The sequence below is a fragment of the Geotrypetes seraphini genome, chromosome 1 (genome assembly GCF_902459505.1).
Source record: "Geotrypetes seraphini chromosome 1, aGeoSer1.1, whole genome shotgun sequence".
NCBI classification, from domain to species: Eukaryota; Metazoa; Chordata; class Amphibia; order Gymnophiona; family Dermophiidae; genus Geotrypetes; species Geotrypetes seraphini.
The window spans coordinates 445,783,112-445,804,218 of NC_047084.1; the positions used below are offsets into that span (position 1 = coordinate 445,783,112).

The window sequence follows — 21,107 nt, forward strand, 5'->3', positions numbered from 1 at the left end:
TTGCTCTGCGCCAAGCACCCCTTATATAATAACCTTTAGTGCCGAATCCTGTGAATGACTTTGGGTGCACAGACTTAAACCAAGTGAAACCTGGTGCAAATCCTTGCATACAACCCAGAATATATCGTTTCAAGTTTTATTAAAATTTTGATGTATTGCAATATCATAAATTCAAAGCGATTTACAATTAAAAACAGGGTCTTAGATATTAACTACAATAAACACATGAACATTACAGACTGATACATAAGGGAAGTGGGAGAACTACAAGAAGCACAGTAAAGAAAACATGAAAGGTAAGTACAAAGGGAGGGTAAAAATTTTAAAAGGAAATTAAGGGCTCCTTTTACGAAGGTGCGCTAGGGTTTTTAGCGCATGCACAAAATTTCTGCGCGGTATAGTGCGCGATAACTGAAAATTTAAAAAGGAGGCGGTAGTGGGTAGCGCGCTCAGAAATTTAATGCGTGCTATTGCATGCGTTAAGGCCCTAGCGCACCTTTGTAAAAAGAGCCCTAAGAGTTGGGGTTTTTTTGTTTTGTTTTTTAAATTTCTCGGAACCTAAGACAGAGGAAACACGAGTTTCTGCAGTGAACGGGGTCAAAAGAGAATCCGACGATTAGGTCTCAAAGGCATCCTTATACAACCAGCATTTTAACAGTCCTTTAAATTTACTTAGTGATTTTTCTTCCTTAATAAATGATGGTAAAGTAATTATGGGGTATTATTCTTCCTTTTCTTGAAACTTTGGTGCAAAGAGGACCCCATATTGGGGCTATTCTGCCTGAGAGAGGATGCAGACTCCGCAAGGCAGGTTGCAGCTCACAGGGCAAACCCCAGGTATACCTGTTAAGCAGCCTGCTATGTGATACTTCGAGGCTCAAAAATGACCATTTTTGAAACAGAAACACATCTATCTTTTTGCTTTGAAAATGGCCATTTCTTAGATGTGTATCTTTTTAAACTATTTTCAAAAAAAGAACATATCCAAAAGAGAAATGCACCAAACAAGCCATTAGGATGTAGGAGGGGCCAGTAGTAGACTGGCCAAACAGACATCCCAGCAGAGCAGTGGGGCAGGTACACATTTCACCAGAACTTCACATTAAAAAGGCCCAAGTATACATTTCACAATAACCCCCTTATAGTGTATGGTAAGCCCTTCAAAACTTACTGAACCCAACTGTACACCACCCCAGTTGTCCTTATGCCTGCACATGTCAGCTATATATAGGTACCGTAGGATTTGGGTGGATTTTAGGGTTCAAATATTCCACCATAATTGTAATAATTAGAGTGGGATATGAACCTGAGTCCCCATCTCTATGGCTGACTAAATCGCCCATCAGGCTGTTCCAGGAATCTGCTTGCTGTTCTGCTAGGACTGGCCATAACAGTGGTCTCAAACTCAAACTCTTAGTGGGGCCACATTTTGGATTTGAAGGTACTTTGAGGGCCGCAGAAAAAATAGTTAATGGCTTATTAAAGAAATGACAACTTTGCATGAGGTAAAACTTTATAGTTTATAAATCTTTCCTTTAACAGTTAAAGGAAAGATTTATAAACTATAAAGAGTATTATCTTATGCAAAATTGTCATTAACTATTTTTTCTGCAGCCCTCACATTTAAAGTTTAATATCTTTCCTTTCTCAAAACTGACACATTTCAATCATTATATTGAAAATAAAATCATTTTCCCTGCCTTTGTTGTCTGGTGACTTTATTTTTCTGTGCATTTAACTATGTTTCCAGGGTCTTCTTGTCCTTTGACTGGTTTTCTCTCCGTCTTCACTTTCTGCCTTGCATCCATCTTTATATAGTAAAGCAACTGGTTTCAATAATACATCTTTGGCATTAACTTAATATTCAATTTTTCTGCTTTCTTTTCAAAATCTACGTTTCCATGTCTTCCCTTCCCTTCTATCTCTCTCTTCTGTACCTATTTCCATGGTCTGACATCTCTTTCTTTCCTTTCTCTCCCTCTCTCCTTCCTTCCTTTCTCCTGGTCTGGCATCTATCTCCTTCCCTCCCCCAACTTTTTATTTCTTTCACCCTGCCCCCTTCTTTCTTTCTCTCTCTCTCCATCCCCCATTCTTTCTATATGTCTGTCTTTCTCTCTATCTCCATGCCCTTTCTTTCTTTTTTTCTTTCTCCATGCCTGTCCTTTCTTTGTCTTTCTCTCTCCATGCCCCTTTCTGTCTGTGTCCCATTTCCCTTCTTTCTTTCTGTCTCCCTGTCCCCCCTTTCTTTCTTTACTTCTCCCTGCCCTCCCCCAAGCCACCACCATTGGGGAACAGGCTGCCACCGCCGCAATCAGGTAACAGGCTGCCACCGCCGCAATCGGGGAACAGGCTGCTGCCACCACAATCGGAGGAACAGGCCAGCGCCGAGGTCTTAACTCTCCCTGCTTATCTTCCCAGTGCGGGGCCGACCAATTCACGCCACCCGACGTCAATTCCAACGTCGGGGAGGAACTTCCAGGCCAGCCAGGCAGCGATTGGCTGGCCCGCAACTTCCTCCCCGACATTAGCATTGACGTTGGGTGGCGAGAATTGGTTGACTCCGAGCTGGGGAAGATATGTAGGGAGAGCTAAGACCTCGGGCGCTGGCCTGTTCCCCAATTGCGGTGGCTTGGGGGAGGGCAGTGGGAAGGGAAGCAGATTGGGGACCCCTGCTTTAGGTGAGGACAGATCATGGGCAGCAAAATAGTCCCTGGGAGGCCGCATGCGGCCCATGGGCCGAGTGTTTGAGACCGCTGGGCCATAACATCTGAAATTATCATACAGGCAGATATGCACTGTTTCATTTACATCTTTGGAGAGGGAGATCAGTGACCACTAGGAGCGTAGGTGGAGGGAGGGTCATGCCTTCATCCCTTCAGTGGTTATCTAGTCAGTTTGAACACCTTTTTGGCACTTATTTGTTGTTAAAAACAGGTCTAGCCCCAAATGTCCAAAGTGTGCCCTGGGCATATTCTGAAATGTTTGATTATTGCAGAAAAACGCTTATGTCATAAGCCCATCCTAGTCTCGCCCAAACCATGCCTCTAACATTCTCTCTTGAGATTTGAGAATTGGAAGGGTTTTGTAAGAAAAATGTCTATACATCCCTTTATGCCACATTTTGGATGTTTTACTTTTTTGAAAATTAGCCCCAAAGTATCATAAAAATTCTTTAACACAGGACTATGTAAAATCGCTATGTAAAATCAGTAAGTAAACGGCGAAGGAACAATAAGCCACAGTGGTTTACTGCGGAGATCTCAGACCTGATCAAGGAGAAGAAAAAAGCATTCATCTCTTACAAACAATCAGGGAAGCAGGACTCTAGAGCAGACTACCTGGCCAAATCAAAAGCCGTCAAAACAGCAGTCAGGGAGGCTAAATTCCTCATGGAGGAGTCTCTAGCAAAGAACATCCAGAAGGGAGATAAATCCTTCTTCAGGTATATCAGTGATAGAAGAAAAAACTCAGGCGGGATTGTACGTCTTAGGAAACCAGACGGAGACTATGTGGAAAAGGATTCGGAAAAAGCCCAACTATTAAATGAATACTTCTGCTCAGTCTTCACCCGAGAAGCGCCAGGGCTCGGCCCTCAGCTACAGACAAGGGTTGGCTCAGTTGACCCGTTTAGTAACTTTGAGTTTACGCCCAGCAGTATCTACGGTGAGCTGTCAAAGCTCAAGGTTAACAAAGCAATGGGGCCGGACAACCTGCACCCCAGGGTGCTTAGGGAGCTGAGTGATGTCTTGGCGGAGCCACTGTCCGCGCTCTTCAACCTCTCCCTTAGTACAGGCAGCGTCCCGTTGGACTGGAGGACGGCCAACGTCATTCCACTCCACAAGAAAGGCTCAAAGATGGAGACAGCAAACTACAGACCAGTGAGTCTAACATCGATAGTGAGCAAACTAATGGAAACTCTAATCAAACACCAATTAGATAAGATCCTGGATGAGGAGAATCTATGGGATCCCCGACAACATGGATTTACTAAGGGGAGATCCTGCCAATCCAACCTGATCAGCTTCTTTGACTGGGTAACGGGGAAGCTGGATATAGGGGAGTCCCTGGACATCGTGTACCTGGACTTTAGCAAAGCATTCGATAGCGTACCACACCGCAGGTTACTGAGCAAGATGAGTTCTATAGGATTAGGTAACACATTGACGAAATGGGTTGGGAGCTGGCTTGGAGGTAGGCTCCAAAGGGTGGTAGTGAACGGCACCCCCTCCGAAATGACGGAGGTGATTAGTGGAGTACCACAGGGCTCAGTCTTGGGCCCAATCCTATTCAACATCTTTATAAGAGACTTGGCAGAAGGGCTTCGAGGTAAAATAACATTATTCGCCGATGACGCCAAACTGAGTAATGTAGTGGGCAAATGCACAACAGACGAAGATTCAGTGCCCGACAACATGATGCACGACCTACTCCTACTGGAGCGATGGTCTAGGACATGGCAACTCAACTTCAATGCCAAAAAATGCAAAGTTATGCACCTGGGCAGCCAGAATCCATGCAAGTCTTATACCCTTAATGGCGAGATCCTAGCAAAAACGGTAGCAGAACGAGACTTGGGGGTAATCGTCAGTGAGGACATGAAGTCTGCCAATCAAGTGGAGCAGGCTTCGTCCAAGGCAAGACAAATCATGGGCTGCATACGAAGGGGTTTCGTCAGTCGTAAGGCGGAAGTCATTATGCCATTGTATAGATCCATGGTGAGGCCCCACCTGGAATACTGTGTGCAATTCTGGAGGCCGCATTATCGCAAGGATGTGCTGAGACTGGAGTCGGTGCAAAGAATGGCCACCCGGATGGTCTCGGGACTCAAGGATCTACCATACGAAAAACGGCTTGACAAATTACAGCTATACTCGCTCGAGGAGCGCAGAGAGAGGGGGGACATGATCGAGACGTTCAAGTATCTTACGGGCCGCATCGAGGCGGAGGAAGATATCTTCTTTTTCAAGGGTCCCACATGGTCCCAAGGGACAAGAGGGCATCCGTTGAAAATCAGGGGCGGGAAACTACGAGGTGACACCAGGAAATTCTTTTTCACTGAAAGAGTGGTTGATCGCTGGAATAGTCTTCCACTACAGGTGATTGAGGCCAGCAGCGTGCCTGATTTTAAGGCCAAATGGGATCGGCACATGGGATCTATTCACAGGGCAAAGGTAGGGGAGGGACATTAAGGTGGGCAGACTAGATGGGCCGTGGGCCCTTATCTGCCGTCTATTTCTATGTTTCTATGACTGTGAGGGAGTCTATAGGAAATTACCGCTTCCCCTTTTACAGCACTCCTTCATAGTTTTAGAGCAACCTTAAAAGACAGGCCATAGAGTAGGGAAGAGATGACTCAGCAGGTACTGAGCAGGGAGGACATGATCAAGGCAGGACAAAACCTTTCAGCACAGATCAATCAGGGAGGCCCAGAGAAGAGAAGCTCTCCAGCCTTTGCTTCCAGCACAGAAGTATAAGTTGTAGAAGCTCTACTCTGGTAGTCCAAGTTTATCTTGGAACCCTACTGCATGTGTAATATTTGAACTGAGGGCAAAGTGTTGCCAATTGTACTGCCTTTTGAAAGACAAAAATATAACTCTGGAATTCCAGGTCAAAAGCATTCATCAGTTTCCTTTGGAGAGGTACACAAAGAAGCCACAATTACCAGCATACTCTCCTCATTTGCTGCAAGTTTTCCACACATATAATTTAAATACATTTAGCTTGAATACATGATGAAATATCACTTTATGAAATATCTACGGTAGTGAGCTATTACTTGATGAAGTGGCAGATCAAAGGTGATGAAAACATTTTTCTTCTGCGCCTAAATATTTATTTATTTATTCAATTTTCTATACCATTGTCCCAAGGGAGCTCAGAACGGTTTACATTAATTTATTCAAGTACTCAAGCATTTTTCCCTTTCTGTCCTGGCAGGCTCACAATATACCTAATATACCTGGGGCAATGGGGGGGATTAAGTGACTTGCCCAGGGTCACAAGGTGCAGTGTGGGTTTGAGCCCACAACCCCAGGGTGCTGAGGCTGTAGCTTTAACCACTGCGCCACACTTTTCTGTTACGTCCCTTCCGGATTCCATATGCTAGGTGTTCAATCCCTTCCCACAATCCGGGAGTTGCAGAAATCCAAACACTTTTCTGAGCATGTGCTCCTCCTACCTTAAAGAGTGAGTTAGTGCCCCCTACAGTTTCAATTTCTGCAAGCAATCCGTGCAGAAGTCTTTTGAATTGCTAGGCTTCTTTTTCTTTTTCACTTAAAGTTTGTCTTTTTTGGTGGCTTCAGTGACTTAAGACCCCTTTCTGGTGGTCCTCTATCAGAGAAAAGGACGCAGTCCCGTGAGTCCAGACTGCTGCTTCATGGAGAAACTTTGGTGGATCTTTGGAGCCAACCTGCCATGTGCCACCATTCTTTGACTTGGGGTCCATTCCCCTGGGAGTTCACTTGCCCACTGACCACCTCAGGGGTTTAAGCGTAGGCTGTATGTGTCCTGAGCGAAAATCCCCCGGGTTTCAGGGTGCTGGCTGCATTTACCACCCCCGGTCGCGTGGAGAGGATCCGTGGAGGTTACAGTCAGTGTCTGGCCAACTGGCAGTCTGAAGATCTTCAAATTTGATCAATTTGGAGTTATTCTGAGGCAGAAAATCATTTTCCTCCATTAAGCTGCTGTGTGAAAAAGCTAACAGGCAAGGCACTTATGACTGAGTAGACCTCCATTATTTCCTATGGGAACTTTGAGGCTGGTTTGTAAAACATGTATAAACTCATTTTTCACAGTTTCTCAGGGTAGGGTTCAGGCCCACCCCCCCAGACCCTGTGTTTCCATGTTCTGCAACAGCATTTCCAGTCCACAGCTCTTCCCTTTGGGCTCACAACAGCTCCCTGTAGTTTCACCAAGATGATAGTTCTAGTAGGGTTTTTTCTGCAGGCAGGATGTTCAGGTCCATCCTTTCTTGGAAGACTGATTGATCCGGGCTCCATCTTGACACGAGTGAACCCGTATGGTGGAAACAATGATCACTTTGCTACAGAGCTGTGGTTGGATTGTCAAATTCAAACAGCCAGTTGACGCCGTCTCATACCTTGGAGTATCTGAGCCTTTTCTTCGACACCTGGCAGAGTTGTGCATTTCTTCCCGAGCCACGCAATCTGAAACTTCAGCAGCAGATCAGAGATCTTCTGAACCTTCCAGCTACCATGCCCTAGCATTATCTGCAAGAGCTGAGGTCCATGGCAACCTCCTTGAAGGCGGTCCCCTGGGCCAGTATACAAATGCACCCTCTGCAGGAGTCCCTTCTCTTCTGATGGTCTCCACAATGTCATCCCTTTCAGATGCTGCTGAAGTCTGTGCTGGTAGCTTCAGGGTGAGGCTCTCTACCAGGGCAAGTTTCTTCGGATCTTAGAGTGGTTAACTCTTTATGACGGGTTGAGGTGATCACTATGAAGACTGCTTCATTCAGGGGCAGTGGTCTCTTTGTCAGTGGTGTTGGTCGATCAATCGTTTGGCGCTTCAGGCGATTCGCCTGGTGTTGCTCGCTTCCATACCACTCTGGAAGGAACAGTGGTACCAGTGTTCTCAGATAACGCCTCAGCGGTGGCATATATAATTTGTCAAGGGGGCACAAGAAGCGCTTCCATCGGCCAGGAGGTTCACATGCTGTTTTGCTGGGCGGAGTTATGTCTCTCTTGGCTGTGCATGTGGTGGGAGTTGCCAGACTTCCTTAGTTGACAAGTCCTAGACCTGGAAGAATAGTGTCTTTCACAGAAATCATTTCTGTCTGATCATACATAGCTGGGATCGGTCCCAGATGGACTTGATGGTGTCAGTAGAGAACTCGAGAGTCAGATGCTTCAATGAGTCAGATGTTTCAATGAGTCTCTAGAGTCAGGAGTGGTACCGGAGGACTGGAGAAGGGTGGATGTGGTCCCTCTTCACAAAAGCGGAAGTAAGGAAGAAGTAGGGAATTACAGGTCGGTAAGTCTGACTTCTGTGTTAAGCAAATTAATGGAAACACTTTTAAAACAGAGAATGGTCAAGTTTCTGGAATCCTTTGGATTACAGGACTGGAAGCAACATGGATTCACTAGAGGTAGGTCTTGTCAGACAAATCTGATCAATTTCTTTGACTGGGTGACCAGAGAATTGGATAGAGGATGTGTGCTAGATGTGGTGTATTTAGATTTTAGCAAAGCCTTTGACAATGTTCCAGAGCTCACTGACGAATCAACTGAAAAGACGCCGTCAGTAGGTTCTGGATGTGCCTCCTGTTCAATATGAAGCTTATTCAAATCTTGAAGACCACTGGTTATTCTTCCTCCTGAAGAAACAAACATCTAACGGAGAAACACGTACAGTATTAAGGAAGATTGTGAGATATGCTTTTGAAGAATCAGTATCTTTTTGTGTGGATTTTATCTTTTTGATATTTTTGTGTGGTGGATTATTCTTTGGTATGGACATTTTTTGGATGGATGTTTTAATTTTGAAATGACACGATCACTGGGAGTATACGGCATGCTGAAGAGTTGGAGTATTGCAAGCAACAGACATAGTGAACAGCCAGTTATCGAAAGCTATGTAAAACTTTTTTATATGGTACCATCTTTATCAGTTTTGGCGAAAGTGCCCCCTTACTGATCTTATTGAGAATAGTTAACATGAATATAGTTATGTGAGAGGTAGATAGGAGGGGTGCAATGATGCCTTGAAGTCCAAGCTGGTGGAGTCTGTTGCTCCTATACCTAAAGCTTGTTGGCTCTTTTCACTGAGCATTTCTAATTTATTTATTTATTTATTTTTTTAACTCAGTTCTCTATGATAAGAAGTTTGATAATCTTAAAGTGGGCAAACATGTTGAAAAGGTGATGGAGAAAGCTAGAAGGATGCTAGGGTGCATAGAAGAGGTATGGCCAGTAGGAAAAAGGAGGTATTGATGCCCCTGTATAAGACTCTGGTGAAACCTCATTTAGAAAATTGTGCACAATTCTGGAGACCGCACCTTTAAAAAAAGATATAAAAAGGATGGAGTCGGTCCAGAGGAAGGCTACTAAAATGGTGAATGGTCTTCATCATAAGGTGTATGGAGACAGACTTAAAAATCTCAGTATGTATACTTTGGAGGAAAGGAGAGATATGATAGAGACGTTTAAATACCTATGTGACATAAATGTGCACAAATTTAGTCTCTTTCATTTGAAAGGAAGCTCTGGAATGAGAGGGCATAGAATGAAGTTAAGAGGTGATAGGCTCGGGAGTAATCTAAGGAAATTCTCTTTTACAGAAAGAGTGGTAGATATATGGAACAGTCTCCTGGAGGAAGTAGTGGAGACAAGAAGGGATAGGCAAATGGAATCTCTTAGAGGGAGGAAGAAATAATGGTTAATGTGAATGGGCAGACTAGATGGGCCATTTGGCCTTTATCTGTCATCATGTTCCTATGTTTTTATGTTACTTGTTTTTATATTTTGCAGAGCTGCACTTAACAGAAATTGTTTGCTGCCAGGGAACTTCCCCCATGCCCCCTTATTTGTCTTGTATTGGTTCCGGTATGGTTGCTTGGCTTTGCGACTGAACTGTAGGGGGCTCTAACTCACTCTCTAAGGTAGGAGAAGCACTTGCTCAGAAGTGTTTGAATTTCTGCAACTCCTGGATTGTGGGACGGGATTGAACACCTAGCATATGGAATCCTACAGGAACTAACAGAAAGATGATAATCTAAGGTAAAAACCTAATCTTCCTTTGCGTAGGAAGTTTTAGCATGGCTTATATGTAGACATAGATCTGTTCTGGCATGACCCCCACCCCTTTGCCGCAGGTTTTATGCACATGAAGTTAGGACTACCATATGGCTCCAGAAAAAGGAGAACAAACTGCAAGTCTGAGGTATAGTTCCATTGAAAGTAATAGAATAAAACCCAGATTGGCTCAATCTATCCTCCTTTTTCTGGTGAGATGTGTACCTGGACCTTTTTATATGAATACCCCACTGCTCTGCAAGGATGTCTGTGTGGCCAGTCCTCCTACATCCCAATGGCTTGTTTTGTGCATTTTTCTTTTGGACATGTTTTTTCAAAAATGGTTCAAAAGAGATCTAAGAAATGGCCATTTTCAAAACAGAAAGATAGATGTGTTTCTGTTTCAAAAATGATTATGGATTTTTGAGCAACTTCCACAAAATTTCCAGACTTGGATTTGGACATCATATCGAAAATGCCCCTCTACATCAGTCTTGAAAATTCATATCTCCTTAATAGGTATTTGGACTAGTACACAATTTTAAAATTGAAAACAAAGATACTTTGGTTTCGGAATTATGAAACCATACCAAATAAGAAAATAATTTTATCTTCAGGTGAACTTCTAAAAATAGAAAATAACTCCCAAAATTTGGACATTGTTTTAGATTCTAAATTGACTTTTGAGTCTCAGATAAATGCCTTGTTAATGAAGTGTCACATGATGAAAAATCTCTGTTGAAAAGTCATATGATGAAATGTCATGTTCAGAATTGGCTTGCTAATGAACTGTCTCAGTGATGAAATGTCCATACACCGGTTGAGCTGAATGAACTGAGAAAGAAACATAATTCAAGGGGAAAGACCTCAGATAGTTTTGAAAGTGGGCTCATGGCACCACAGACCAGTGAAGGACAATGATAATCAGAAGAATTTAACAATCCAAAATTATAAGGTCTGAGGAATGTTTGTAATTGAATATTTCAACCTATATTTGTTGGTATTATTTAGGACAGTGTATCACAAACGGTATGCTGTGCCTCCTGAGATTTCAGGTGTGCTGTGAGACGCCAGGGAGGCGGAGAGGCACTGGGGCTGACTGCCTACAGGACGTGCCTCTCGCAGCGAGAGGCACATCCTGTAGGCAATCAGCCAGCATCAGCACTTCTCCTTCTCTCCACGTGTCTTACCTGCCAGCAGCCCCCACTGCCAGCTCAGGACCCATCTGGAGGTCCTTCATGCATGTGAGGATGTTAACGCAATGACATCACACATGTGCATGACATCATCACGTTGACATCCGTGCACTTCCAGATGCCTCAAACCATGGCAACTACGTTTAGTATGCAACAGCTTGACAAAGTTTGCAAGACACTGATCTAGAAAGAAACTGCTGAATTTTCTAAAATTTAGAATATTGATAAGAATTGGCATTGACAGCACTTGCCACATTTCAGAAACTAAAAGACCAGATATTCAAAGGATTTATGTTATTAACTCTGGGGTAGAGAATGACACGGGGAAAAAAATTTGTCCCCGTCGACGTGAGCTAATCCCCATCCCTGCGAGCTTGGTCCTCATCCCCGCCTCATCTTCGCAAACCATCTGACCCCTTCCACACAAGGCTCATTCAATTCCTTCCATCCACTGTCTGCCTTCTCTCTGCTTCTTCCATATGATATCTGCTCTGTTACTGTGCCTCTCCTTTCCATCTCTCCCTCCACCCCCCCACCCCACACTCAACATTGGTCTGGCACCTGTCTTCTTTCCTCCACTCCCCCCATAATCTGGCATCTCTGTCTTCTTTCCTTCGATCTTTCCTTCCTTCCCCCAGGTGGTTTTTAGCATCTCTCTCCTCCTTTCCTCCCCTCAAATCTGGTATCTGTCTCCCCAATCCAGCATGTGCCTTTTTTTTCTTTATCCCCTTCTTCCATCCAGTTCCCTTCAGTGTCTGTTCAACTCTCTTCTACCCACTTTCCTTCAGCGTCTTCTCCCCACTCTCTCTTCCCTATTTCCCTTCAGCATTTTCTCCCCACTCTCTCTTCCCCATTTCCCTTCAGCGTCTGTTCCTCTCACCCTCCCTCTCTCTCCACTTCCTTTCGGGTGGTCTAGCTGCCTCATCCCTCCCGTTCCCCACAGTCCAAGCATCTCCCTCCCTTCCTTCCCCCTACCTTCGCTGGTGATTTTTATTTTTCTCTCAACAAGCAGCCAGAGCATTGAAGTTGCGTGCAGCTGCCAGAAAGTTCTCCTCTGACGCAACTGGAAATAGGAAGTTGCGTCCAAGGAGAACTTTCCAGCAGCCGCACGTGACTTCAAGGCTCCTGCTGCTTGTTGAGAGAAAAAATAAAAATCGCCAGTGAAGGTAATGAGAAAGGAAGGAGGGAGAGAGATGCCCGGACCATGATTGGGAGGAAGGAGGGAGGGGGCTGCTGGACTGTGCGATCAGAGATTTTGCGCACGTTCCCTCAATTAAATCCATGGGGCGGTGAATGGCCTTGTCCCCGTACCCACTGTGACCAGGTTTTTACGTTCCTAATTTGGCAAGTAACAGTCACTGTGTCATTCTCTTCTTTGGGGCCATTTTACTAAAAATTAGCAAGCACCAATGGACATTAGTGTGCACTAAGTGCCACATGGCCCATGTGTATAAAATAGGATGTGCAGCATTTAGGGCCCCCTTTACATAGCCATGGTAGCAATTTTCCCATAGTAAATGCACCGAAACCCATAGAAGTTGAATGGGCATTTGCTATGGGAGAATCACCACCACAGCTTTGTAAAAAGTTCTCCTTACAATTTATGCTCCTAAATTAGTCTCTTTTAAAATTTACTAAGGCTGAGTGCTTAAATTTATATTCAAAATTGCACTAGACTTCTACATTTAGAAACACAAAAAAGTTGGTGGCCAGAGGGGTAGATTTAGGGCAGAGATAGAAGTTAGAGGCATAGCACAGATTTTCAGCAGTAGGCTCATAAATTAGGCTTTTAAATCTAGGAAAATGAATGACAGACCTGATTTTAGCAGCATAAGTTTCAAGCTCTTAAATTAAGAAAGCATTCCAGCTGAAAACATAGGAGACAAATTTAGGAGCCTAGCTTAGGAGCATAAATTTAGGAGCTCAACTTTGTTTGAACATAGGGCCCAAAGGATTTTGTAAAACTAGTGAGTGAAAATTATACATTAATAAAAAAGTGTTTTTAGGCCCATTGCTATCATGATAATATGAAACATCTATTATTTTAATGTAAAAGTCTATACCATTTTCACTTCAGAATTTGATGTATATTCAGTGGAAAAAAATGCAAAATTTTTCATTTCTTAATTAATTTTTATTTAGGTTAGCCACTTGGAAAGGAAACTGAATGATGTTGAAAGAGAATCAATAAAGTTTAAAGAAGAAAATCAAGAACTAGTTAAAGACAAGAAGTCTCTGAAGCAATCTCTAAAACAACTTACAGAAGATTTAGAAACAAAACAACAAAAATTAGAGGAATTAATGAAAGAGAATCAAGATGTAAAAACTACTACAGTTGAGCTAGAGCTAATAACCAATGAGCTGAAGAGAGACATCAGCTCTATGAAGAGACAAGTGGTAGAAACCAGCAGTTTGAGAAATGATAATGAGGAGCTGCTGAAGCAAGTGAAGAACTTGCAGCTCATGCTGGATGAAACTGGGAAAGTGACTGCCCTGCCTACTGGAGTCCAAAACTATGGCCAGCGTAACTGTAAGACAACAAATACCAAGGTTAAATTGAAAGCAAAAAAGAAATGGAGCGCTCTGAGATGTCACCAAGCTTTTCTTAATCAGTCTATCAAGGTTATGCGAAATGTGTTTGAGAATTTCAGTAAGGATGGCTGGGAGGATATAAGTGAAGGAAGGTACGACTCATTAATTTGGTTCTATGGAAGGGACACTGCATATTTAAAGCAGTAGCAATTGGAGATTGAATTTCACTACTGTTGATTTGGTATTCAAAAAAATGCTGTCAGATCCTTTGAAATACCTTGGGAGGTCTTGTTCTGAGCTTATTGACTGAAATTTGCATGTGAAATTAGCTACAACTGTATGAGTTTTTGAATAGGTGCCAGGAAACCAAAAAGAAGGTAATGCTTGATTTCTTCCGCTGATGCTATTTTCATGCAGTCATGAGGCTTGAAATTGACATTTTGGCAGGTTGATTTAATTTGCTGGCCCTTTGCATATTCACTACTGACAGCTTAGGATTCCCAGGCAAGCCTACTAAGTCCGTTTAGTTATCAAGTGACATGTCGATTCAGGAGGAGAAACAGCTTCTCCCCCCACCTTAATTTAGTTAGATAAATTTTGAATGGCCCATTTCAGCTTGCTACCAGATGTCTACAAGCTGTTTAACATCCTTTAAATTAAGAACCATCCAGACTAATTATTTCATGTATGTTTTATGAACAGTCATTGTACTAACTTTAATTGAATAGTGGTTACAAATTGTTTCCTCATATCAACTTCCATTCAAGGAGCATTTGATTTCATATTTCTTACACAGGACAGCCAGAACATTTGTCTTCATAATGTAGCTATTCAGATAGGCCCTGATTCTGTATAGGACGCCCAGGAGAGGTGTCCTATACAAAATCGGTCCTACACTAAACCCCGATTCTGTAACCAGCGTCCATGGTTCAGACGCCGGTTAGAGAATCGGGTTAAATTAGACGCGGCCGCTATACTTATGGCAACAAGGGATCTCCCTGCTGCAATATGTATAGTGGCCGCGGTCGCGGCCGCCTGTCCCATCGCCAACAGGAGGATGCCCAATCCTCCTGCCGGAACCCCCCTGGAACTCCCCTCCCCCCAAACTGGTAATTGCTGGCAGGAGGATGCCCAATCCTCCTGCCGGAAAGCCCGATGACCCCCCCCAAACTAACCTCCCTCCCCCAACTAACCTTTACATGTTGGTCGGCTGGACGGGTCTTGTTGCCGTCCAGCCGACGGGCCCGCCTCATGGAAATGAGATGGGCCCGCCCCTTCCCGGCCATCCCCGCTAAATCTAAGGCCTGATTGGCCCAGGCTCTAGAAGCCTGGACCAATCAGGCCTTAGGCATAGCGGGTCCGCCCATCCCCACTAATCCTAAAGCCTGATTGGCCCAGGTGCCTAGCCTACTTACCTAGTTACTTTTACTACTGAAGAAGGAGATCCCACAGGAGTCTTCTTGTTCTGCGCTTCAGCGCATAGTGTTATCTCACTGAATGGGCTATTATCTAGGGCCCTTGCCAGCTGAGGGCTTTAGGCCTCCCCCCCTCCCCCTGGCCCACTACAGAATTTTAAACAAGAGTGATTAGCTTACTTAGCTTTATTCCCTCAGTTTGTCTAGGGAAATACAATTATTAAAAAATAAAAACAAAAATATCTTAAAATGTCCCCATGCTAAATCCATCCATATTGGGGCATGATCTGCCCAGCTGGTTTCCTCTATTTTAGCATCTATTAATTTACCTCCCAACATGTTATCCAAACAGATCATATTAATACGGGAATAAACTTTATGAGGGGAAGAATAATAGATATAATCTTTTCCTAGTGTATGTCATATCTGCCATCCATCCAGTAAATTTAATACTTCTAAAAATTTTTTTAGTTGTTTCCTATCTTTTTAGTTCTATCATCTTTATTACTCGTAGAATCCCAATGAGGATCCAAATTAAAATCCCCTCCCACCAATAGTAATCCTTCTTGATTTTTCAAAATTATACTCAAAGGTTTTTTAAAAAATTTCCCTTGGTTAATATTAGGAGCATACAAGTTCACCAATGTCACCTTTTCCCCATTCAACTCCTTAACCCATATAATCCATCTCCCTTCATCATCCTTCATAAGGACTTTAAATTTTTTATCAAATAATATCCCCACCCCTGCTTTCTTTTTTTCCTTCTTATTAGAAGCCAAAATTTGCACCGGATAATCTTTAAAATAAATCATCCTTTCTCACATTTTTTGTAAATGTGTTTCTTGTACATAACAAATACCATAATTCAGCCTTTTCATCTCCTTTAATAACAATTGGCATTTTTGAGGTATATTAAGACCGTTCACATTTAAACTTCCCAACCTTATCTTATTTCCATTCATTCCTTTAGTAACCTTTTCATTTCGTTCTCTTTAGTTATCCTATCCTTATAGATCTTACAATTTCATCCCCAGGCTTCCTTAATTCCCCAGCCCCTCCCCTCTTCCCAATCCCATCCACTCTCCCCTTCCCCCCCGCCCCCACTTCCCCTTCTTCCTTCCATCCCTTCCTCCAAGACTTCGTGTGATTCTCTCACCCACCTCCATATAATTTTTCAAACTTCAAGCTTCTCCCCCCTCCCTTTCAACATTCACCCATCCCAGTCTTACCCTTCACATCCATATCCAGTCACATTCATTACTTCATCCATACTACTCAAAGAACTTATCATCTCCTTAATTTCAATCAAATGCTTTGTATCATAGTCCTTAGTCCTGGACCAATCTAACCATCAAGCAGGGGCCAAAGCGCCCTTAGTTTCCTGCCCCGGTTCCAATTGTTGTTCCTCCTGTTGCCTTTTCTTGGATCTAGCGGTAGTCTCCTGCCAACAATACTTTTCCAATTTTTGTAAAGCTTGTTGATCCAGTAGCTGGCCCAATTGATTCCTTCAGACCCTCCTTAATTAAATAATCCTCTGCTTCAGTCACAGTAACAACTTTCTTATGAGTACCATTGATTGTTATCAGAAGGCCAAAAGGAAACAGACATTTATAACGCAAGTTTTTCTGTTTTAACATTGTAAGAATTGGGCGAAATTCCCTCCTCTTTTGTAGAGTGATAGCAGATAAATCCTGAAATATCTCAATGTTATAAGTCTGCCAGGTTACCGTATCCAGTTCTCTGGCCTTACGGGTCAATTGCTCTTTATTCACAAAATTATGCAAGCATACAATTATATCCCGAGGCTTTTCAGACATTGTGGAACCTGCCAGCCTATGGGCCCCGTCTATTTTCACTGTGGCTAGGGAGGTTTCTTCTGTGCTCTCAGATGTTAACATAAAGGCAAATATTTCCTGCACCACTTTCACAACATCTTTATATACCTCGGTGTCAGGGACCCCTCATATCCTCAAATTCTGCCACCGGGATCTATTCTCCAAGTCTTCTATACGATTTACACAGTCTTTCAGTTGTTTTTGGGTGTCCCCCACCTGGCCACCTTTTGTTTTCAACAGTGTATTTTGCTCACCAACTCACTGCTCAGTTTCCTCCACTTGCCCCAATAGGTCCGCCAAATCTTGCCTTATTTCATTTACAGCGTCTTTAATGTTCCCCTTCACCGCAGCCACTTCGCTCTTTATTTCCAGGGCCCACTGCTGGAGTTCTTCCTTCATGGCCAAAACCTCTGGATCACCATGTCTCATCCGGGGCAGAGCCACTCACCCAACTTGCATGGCATCTCGTGGGCGGCTCCCGATTCCCGCTGGAGGCTACCTCTCTCCTGCCCTCCTTCCTGAGAGCGATTCTCCTTGTGGTTTTTTTCCGCTGGTATTTTTTCTCCCAGTTCTCTATAGAATCTTCAAATATTGCTTTTGCTTTTTATTTTTTGTTTTCCATATTGCTTAAGCTTCACATAGAGGGGGTTCAGAGTCACTGAGATCAGCACTCCTTCCTCAGCCCGCCATCGAGGTTAGTGACGTTACCTCCCTCCTTCAAATATTGCTTTTCCTTTTTATAGGACTTTGAGCTTTAATGCGTCTAGGTGAATAATATATTTTGGAGATAGATGAGTATGAGGTCTCTGGTACCTTAAGAACTTCATTCAAATATCTTTTTTTTTATTATTATAATTTTGAATACATTACAATATCCAATAATTCCAAAGGAAAAAAGGAAAAATCACACAAAACAATACATAATCAAATCATACATACATAATTCCTTTTAAGCCCACATTAATGGGGAGAACATGTTACTATTTCTAATCAAATAAATTCAAGAAAAACTAAAGGACAATAATTCTCGGTTCGTACTAAACAACCTTGAATCATTCCTTACTAAGTGGGATATTAATTTAATTTCTCCTCTTATTCTCAGCAGATGAAACAAACTCATTTCTGTTCTCTCGCAACTAAAAATTGTTGTAGTTGTATAGGATCCCAAAAGGCATACTCAATTTCTTGTAACTTAACCAGACATTTACAAGGAAATTTCAGGTAGAAAGATGCCTCTAGGGCCAAAACTCTAGCCTTCAATTTCAGAAATTCTTTCCTTCTCAATTGAGTGGTCCTAGAGACATCCGGAAAAATCCTGACTAAATCCCCACAGAATTTCATTAACCTATTTTTGAAGTAAAGTTTAATTAATAACATCTTATCTATCTCGTTCATGCATGTTATCACCAGGGTGGACCGACTCTGTATCACATCCTGTGTATCTTCCAGAAATTCAGTCAAATTTACTTCTGGTGTGGCCAGATGGTCCACCTCCTCGGCAGATTCAATTTTTTTAGGAGGAATATAATAATAATTATTTATTGGAAAATTCTCTGCATTGGCCACTCCCAGTACTCTTTTGAAAAACTTCCTTAATAAAATTTCAGGTGACAATAGATGAGTTACTGGAAAATTGACTAAGCGGAGATTTTTTACTCTATTCATATTCTCCATAGATTCAATTTTAGAATGTATCACTGTAGAATCTTTAACAGCAGATACCGAGACAGCTTGTAAAGTATTACATTGAGTTTATCAAAACAACCTAAATTAGAGTCCACATTTTCTAATTCAAATATCTTTTAAACATTACTAAAGCAGTTGTCAGAAATATTTTTGGGAAATTAATAATCCGGAGATTATTTCTCCTAATAGAATTTTCCACCATTTCTTATTTAAAGTGCAAAGTTGTACTATCTCTGACCCAGGTCAAAGCCTGGGCCTCCAGAGTCTTTATCCTAGTGTTCACATCTTCCGCTTTATTTTCCAAATTCAGTACTTTAGTCTTAAACTCCAAATTTTCTGATAACACCATGGTACACTTTGAGGAAAGTTGCTGAATTTGATTTCCCAAAGAGATTTGTAAGCTAGATATTGCCTCCCATAATGATTCCATGATAAAGACCTTGGATCTAATCAAAGGGGCAATCTCAGTTCTGGGCCCTGCAGTAGAAACCAAAGTACGTTTTGCTGCAGCAGAAATCATTAAATTTTCTTGAGCTTGTTCCAGACTCCCTGCCGGCTGTGTTGATGTTAAAGAAAGCTCCTCCAGCTTCCTTTCATGGACAGCCATTCTGTCCTATTGGGCCGGCAGAAGGGTGTCCCGGGTTGGTCTAGCCAAAAACAGCTCCTCCAATACCTCAGGGCGAGTCGGCGGGCTCCACTCATCCGGGGATAAGGTGGCTCCCTCGAAAGAGAATTTGCACGCCTCAGCTTGTGTGCCCTCTCCAGCCGAAGTTTGATCCTCCGCATATGTTGTTCGGGAGCTTCACTCAACGAAGAGGTCCAGTGGCACGGTATGACAGCTGATTCGTCCGGGAAAACCCGAACCTTTGATTTTCTCTTTACCATCAGGCCAAAGGAAGAAAATTTTCAAAAAAGACCACAACGGCGTTTCCCTGCTGAGCTCACGCCGCCATCTTGGATAAGCTCCTCCGACCATGTTTCATTTTATTACATTCAGATTCATTGGCTTCATTGTTTCAATTTGGCTGCCTTATGTATAAAGCATTGCATGGTTTGTTACCAAATTATTTGATGGAATTGTTTAATTTTGCAGCCCCTTCTCATGCTTTGCATAATAACATTGTTTTTTCATTTTCTTCTCTGAAAAGTAGATCTCGGAGGTTGTATGTAGAAAAATTACTATCTTTTCAAGCAGTTCATTTGGGCCCTGAGTTACTCCAAATTGTATGATCATTTACATCTTATATGCATTTCAGACATAGTTTAAAAACTTGTTTGTATTGTAAATTTATGAAAGAGTAACCAATATTGTATTTGTTTTTATTGTATTTGTGCTGAGGATATTCAGCTTATTTGAATTGTTAACCTCATCAAACTCTTTGGTGTATAGCGGTCTACAAATTCAATTTTATGTTGTGTCAGTAAATAGGGAAGCAAAGATTTGTACCTCCTACATCAGGAAACAATTGGGATGTGACATTGGATCATCTCTCAAGGGGATGGTACTGTGCAGGGGAAAACAACTGCCAGGCAGAACAACACATAGTCTCAAAAGGATCTGTGGAGACTGGAATGTTTTCTGACCCTTAACACTCAAAATGAAGAGTCCCTCTTATACTATCCCAGCCTCCAATCTCTAGCTCTCACGACTTGGATATTGAGATGTTAGAAGTAGGTTCTTTAAACCTGTCTGAGTGTGTCTCCTGAGTTTTTCTTGTATCCAAAAATTATTCCACTAGGAAGTCATACAGTTTCAGCATGCAGGGCCAGTGAGCTCCAAGCCTTAATAGCTAATCCACATTATACAAAATTTTACAACAGAGTGGTTTAGTATGTGAATCCTAAGTTCCTTCCCAAAGTAATGTTAGAATTCCATCTTAACCAGTCAATTGTTCTGCCAGCATTTTTCCCAAGACTGTCCTGGTAAAAGAGCACTGTATATTCTGGACTGTAAGAAAACCTTGGCCTTCTATCTGGAGTGGACTAAAACCCATAGACAACCCCCTTTCCCCCCCAAGTTATTGTTTCTTTTATCCCATTAAGATGGGTGCTGTCATTAGTAAACATACTCTGCCTTGCAGACCTTTCCTTTATTTATGCAGAGGTTAACTCGACCTTGGAGGGTCATGTCATGGCTTGTAATGTAAGAGCCATGATTGCATTAGTAGCTCACTTGAGGTCAGACTCCATAGAGGAAATTTGCAGAGATGCAACATGACCCGCTACCCACATATTCACCTTTCACTACTGTCTTGAACAAGATTCTCAATGCAACAGCCAGCTTGGTCAAATAGTCATTAAAAATCTGTTTGGGGTCTAGAATCAACCTCCTTCCTCCTAGGCCCATTTGTTTCTGTTCCAGGCTGTTTAAAAAAAAAAAAAAGTAGAAAAAGAGAGAAAATTCCCAAAACAAATTAGCATTCTCTGTCACAGATCTTTTTTTTTCCCCTTATTTTATTTAGAACAGCCTGGTAGCTATGGATTCCCGTCATTGTGGAGATATGATCCTGCTTATGTTCAGAGAAAACAGGTTTACTTACCTGTAGCAGGTATTCTCTGAGAACAGTAGGAAGACATTGTCCCGCCCACTTCTTCTTGGATTTGTGTTCTGTCAGTTATTATACTAGACTGATCTAGTCCTGCATGGCAACTGCGGGTAGGAAATTGCCTGCAAGTGCAGTGGGCTACTTA

The 21,107-nt window shown here is 42.5% G+C and overlaps 1 protein-coding gene across 5 annotated transcripts in view; it reads left to right on the plus strand.

The window, feature by feature from the left end:
• Positions 1-21,107, plus strand: part of CNTLN (centlein) — a 557,312-nt gene that overhangs the window by 311,966 nt on the left and 224,239 nt on the right. For all 5 annotated transcript variants that reach the window (XM_033920529.1, XM_033920556.1, XM_033920539.1 and 2 more), the window contains one exon: positions 13,091-13,632. In XM_033920529.1, the coding sequence (XP_033776420.1) occupies positions 13,091-13,632 (542 nt within the window). The remainder of the gene's footprint in view (positions 1-13,090; positions 13,633-21,107) is intronic.